The sequence below is a fragment of the Penaeus chinensis genome, chromosome 35 (genome assembly GCF_019202785.1).
Source record: "Penaeus chinensis breed Huanghai No. 1 chromosome 35, ASM1920278v2, whole genome shotgun sequence".
Lineage (NCBI taxonomy): Eukaryota > Metazoa > Arthropoda > Malacostraca > Decapoda > Penaeidae > Penaeus > Penaeus chinensis.
Window position 1 is genome coordinate 2,744,779 of NC_061853.1, and position 5,000 is coordinate 2,749,778.

The following is a 5,000-nucleotide window of genomic DNA, read 5'->3' on the forward strand; positions in this document are numbered from 1 at the left end:
CTCCCTCCTTCTCTCCCTTCTCATCTCTTTCTCCCCTATCCCACACCTCTCCTTTCTCCCCCCTTCCCGCTTCTTACCACTCACCTGGAATTCCCTCGTGATAAAAAACTTTCCTTCGTCATCCAATCCCCCCTCTCTCCCCCACCTCCCCCAACCCCTCTCTCCCCACCCCACTCACCACCCACCTTCCCTCCCCCTCCCCCCTCCCCCTCCCTCTCTCTCTTCCCACCTTCCCTCCCCCTCCCTCCCTCCCTCCCTCTCCCCCTCACTCACCACCCACCTTCCCTCCCTCCCTCTCCCCCTCACTCACCACCCACATCCTTCCTTCCCCCCCTCCCCCTACCCTCCCACTCCCTCCCTCCCTCTCCCCGCCCCACACCCCACCCACCTCCTTCCTTTTCCCCCCTCCCCCTTCCCTCCCCCTCCCTCCCTCTATCCCCACCCCACTCACCACCCACATCCTTCCTTTCCCCCCCTCCCCCTTCCCTCTCTCCCTCTCTCCCTCTCTCCCCACTCACCTGGAATTCCCTCTTGATAAAATACTCTCCCTCAGCATCCACGCCCCACACTGTGATGAGTCCTTCGCCCCCTCCGCTGATGAGATCTCCCGAAGGCGTGAATTCGATGGAGGTGATGTTCCTGCCGGAGTCCTCCTGTAGGGGGGGGCGGGAGTGTTAGGAGAAAGGGTTAGTGATTTATCTTTCTGTCTGTTTGTTCATCTATCTGTTTGTCTGACTGTTTGTAAATCTATCTGTTTGTCTGTCTGTTTGTAAATCTATCTGTTTGTCTGTCTGTTTGTATATCTATCTGTCTGTTTATCTGTCTATCTATCTGTCTGTTTGTATATCCGTCTATCTATCTATATGTTTGTCTATTTATTGGTCTATCTATCTACCTATCTGTCTGTCTATCAGTCTATCTCTCTATATGTTTGTCTATCTGACTATCAATCTATCCATCTATTTACCTTTCTGTCTATCTATCTATCTGTCTATCCATCATTCTATCTATCTATCTATCTATCTATCTATCTGTCACTATAAACATACGGCTAGCTTATGTGAATTTTTTTTTTTTCATTATATCCATATGAATTATACTAATTAATGATAGTAATTCAATTTCTATACACCCCTCTTTGTACATTATCTCATCTTTGAATATTATTCATCTTATTTGTCTTATATTTATTTATTCTGTATATATTAAATTTGTATTCATCTCCATCATTTTGAAAGGACGAGTACAGTAAATTGAATTTTTTTTTTTACATTCAGTATTGCAAGTCACAATCTGAAATTATTAATTTTCTTCATAGTTTTTTTTTTTCAACTGTACATTTTTTTTCTTCATTATTATTATTTTTAATAAACAACAAAGAGTGAAAGTTTTACAACGACGCAAACAAAATGCCCACAATAATATAACTATTATCAACAGCAATACAGTTCAACGAAACCAAGTTAAGAGCAAGAACAAATACCACAATGGCAGTAAATACACAAGCATTACAGCATAGAATAAGTAAACAACACTATAGCACAAGTAAACAGAATAAGCACCATGAAATGATCACAAACACAAACTACATGACGGCTAAACATGGCAACACAGCATCACAACATAACTAAACATCACAACACAAACATCATAACACATCTAAACATCACATACAACACCATAACACACCTAAGCAACACAAACAGCATCGCAGCATAACAAAGCAACACAAACAACTAAATAATACACTCACCATCACAACACAAGTAAACAACAAAGACATCACAAAACAACAAAACTAAACACACCTCACAACATTACTAAACAAAGAAAGTCAACATCACAGCACAAACAATAGCACAACAGACATTACAACAAATCTAAACATTGCAAACGACATCACACAACAATGAAACAACCCACATCAACAACAGAAACAATAGCCCAACATAAACATCACAACATAGCTAAACAACCCAGTTCAACATCACAACACAACCACCTCAAATCATACTTCACAAAAAAATAAGATAACTCAATGCAACATCACAACACAGACAACTCAATTTTACATCACAACACAAGCACCCCAAGTCAACATCAAACACACACACAAAAAAAAAAAAAAAAATTGACACTACAACACAAGCAACCCAATGCAACATCACAACACAGACAACCCAATTTGACACTACAACAGAAGCAACCCAATGCAACATCACAGCCCAATTCCACCCACGCCACTCACCTGCACGAGATCCGACCGCTGGAAAATGCCGTCTTTCCTCCTGGACCAAATGCACAGCAGCCCTCGCCCGTGGGTCACTATGAGGTTATTGTCCAGTGGGTGGAAGGCAGCGCCCCACACGTGGTCTTGGTGGGTCTGGGGTCGGAAGGGAAGAGGGAGGGGGGGGGGTTAAAGAGGAGGTGGAGGGGGTTGGGGGGGGGAAAAGAAGTTCGTTTAAGTTATTAGTGGAGGAAGGAAAATTAGGTTTTGGTTATAAATGGCTTTAGTATCATTATTATTATCAATTGTTATTATAATTGGCCTTAGTATCATTATTATTATCAATCGTTATTATCATTATCCATATCAATTATTATAATCATTATCATCATCAATCATTATTATCATCACTATTATCATTATTACCACGAAAACAATAGTATCAATATCCCTACTACTAGAGTCATAGCAATAATCATCATAACCAGCCTTATCATTTTTTCTCTCACATTATCTTATCATTATCATTATTCGTATCATCCAAAACCAACACGTAATTTGAATAAAACTCTGTAATTCGGTCAAGAAATTCAATCATCTTTAAATCTATGACACGCAACGCAGATTTTAAGACTGATATGTTATTTCTAGAGCATCGATTATTTTCTTTCGTATTTTGTTCACAGTGGTTATCAAAATTTAGATTTTAATGATTATGATGGCAAGGATGTTGGCGAAATAGCTGTTTGAAATGTTAATGAGATTAATTATATGATAGTGGTGGTGATGGCTTTGATGATCATGATGATACAAAGTGTAATAATAATAATAATAATAATAGTAATAATAATAATAATAATAATGATAATGATAATGATAATAATAATAATGATAATGCTGATAATAATCATAATAATAATAAAAGTAATAATAATAATAATGATAATAATAATAATTAATGAAAATAATAATAATAATGAAAATAATAATAACAATAATAATGATAATAATAATAATAATAATAATATCAGTTCTGTGAATTGTGATGATAATGAGCCTATCATCTGAAAAGCAAGAAAGTGATAAGGATAGTGATGATGATAACAATAAGAATAATGATGGTAATGATAATGATCATGATGATGATAATAATATTCATGATAATAATAATAATTATAGTAATAATAGATAATGATGATAATGATAATAACAATAATAACGAAGCTGATGATAATAAAATAATAATGATAATAATTAAAACAATATTGATAATAATAATAATAACAGCAACAATATGAATAATAAGGATAATAATAACGTTGATGATGATAGTAATAATGATAATGATAATAATGATAATAATAATAATAATAATAATAATAATAATAATAATAATAATAATAATAATAATAACAACAACAATAACTACAATAACAAGAACAACAACACCAGTGATAAAAACGATAATAAATACCAAATATGATAATCCTAATCATACCAGTCATATTCACAACAAATAACAACAGTAACAACAACAACACTACAAAAACAAAAAGACGCACCGCCACTCTGCCAAAAACGTGTTCATTGTCCCACGTCCAGACGGAGAGGAGATGCTCGCTGTCTGCGTCCACCGCCAGGAGGAACTGACCGTTGTTCTGCGGGAGGAGAGAGGGGAGGTGAGAGGGAGGAGAGTGTGGGGAAGGAGGGAGGGATGGGATGGGAGATGGGGGAGAGGAAGGGAGAGGGGGGGAGAGGAGACGGAGGGAGGGTGAGGGACGGAGAGAGGGAGGGAGGGGAAGGGGAGAAGGAGGGAGGGTGAGGGACGGAGAGAGGGAGGGAGAGGAGAAGGAGGGAGAGAGGGAGGGGAGAAGGAGGGAGGGTGAGGGAGGGAGAGAGGGGGGGAGAGGAGAAGGAGGGAGAGAGGGAGGGAGAGGGAAGAGGGAAGAAGGAGGGATTGTGAGGGAGGGAGAGAGGGAGGGGAAGAGGGTGAGGGTGAGAGCGAAGGAGGGAGAGGGGGAGGGTAAGAAAGCGAAGGAGAGGGCGAGAACTGGGGGAAGAGGGAGAGGGCGAGAGAGGGGGGAAGGGTGAGGGAGAGGGAGAAGGATATGGGATAAGGAGAGGGAGAGGGGGAGAGAGAAGAGAAGAGGAAGGGAAAGGAAAGGAGAGGAGAGAAGAGAAGAAAAGAGAAGAGAAGAAAAGAAAAGAGAAGTGAAGAGAATAGAAAGAGAAGAGAAGAGAAAGAAAGAAAAGAAAAGAAAAAGAACCAGACAATCAAACAAAACAAGACAAAGACCCATAAACCAAACAAGCAAGCAAACAAACCAAAGACACGGAAGAAGTCAAAAAAAAAAAAAAAAAAAAAAAAAAATCAAAATGAAAACTTCCCAGACAGCTCACCCTCCTGGAGAAGGCCACTGCCATGATGCCAGCCCCGAGCTCCTTGCGCCCCAGAACATGCAGCGTGTGGAGGGTGCGGGCGTTCCAGACCCTGACGTGGGCGGACCATCGCTGACCCCGGGCCGCCCTTTGACCTGAGGCCACGAGCTCACGGGAAGGGTGGGTCGCCATGCTAAAAAAGAAAAGAAAATTATTATTATTCGTTGTAGTATCATTGTTGGTATCATCATTATCATCATATCATAATTATCATTATTATTATCTTTGCCATCATAACTATCATCATTATTATCTTTGTCATAATAACTATCATCATTATTTTCTTTATTATCTTTGTCCTCATTACTATCATATTTGTCAGCATTATCATTAT

General features: G+C 39.4%; 1 protein-coding gene across 1 annotated transcript in view; it reads right to left on the reverse strand.

The window, feature by feature from the left end:
* LOC125044477 (echinoderm microtubule-associated protein-like CG42247) overlaps positions 1-5,000 on the reverse strand; it is a 133,403-nt gene that overhangs the window by 6,813 nt on the left and 121,590 nt on the right. Inside the window, exons 13-16 of the mRNA XM_047641166.1 lie at positions 4,628-4,799; positions 3,790-3,885; positions 2,249-2,383; positions 519-653 (exon numbers count right to left, since the gene is read on the reverse strand). Of these exons, the coding sequence (XP_047497122.1) occupies positions 519-653; positions 2,249-2,383; positions 3,790-3,885; positions 4,628-4,799 (538 nt within the window). The remainder of the gene's footprint in view (positions 1-518; positions 654-2,248; positions 2,384-3,789; positions 3,886-4,627; positions 4,800-5,000) is intronic.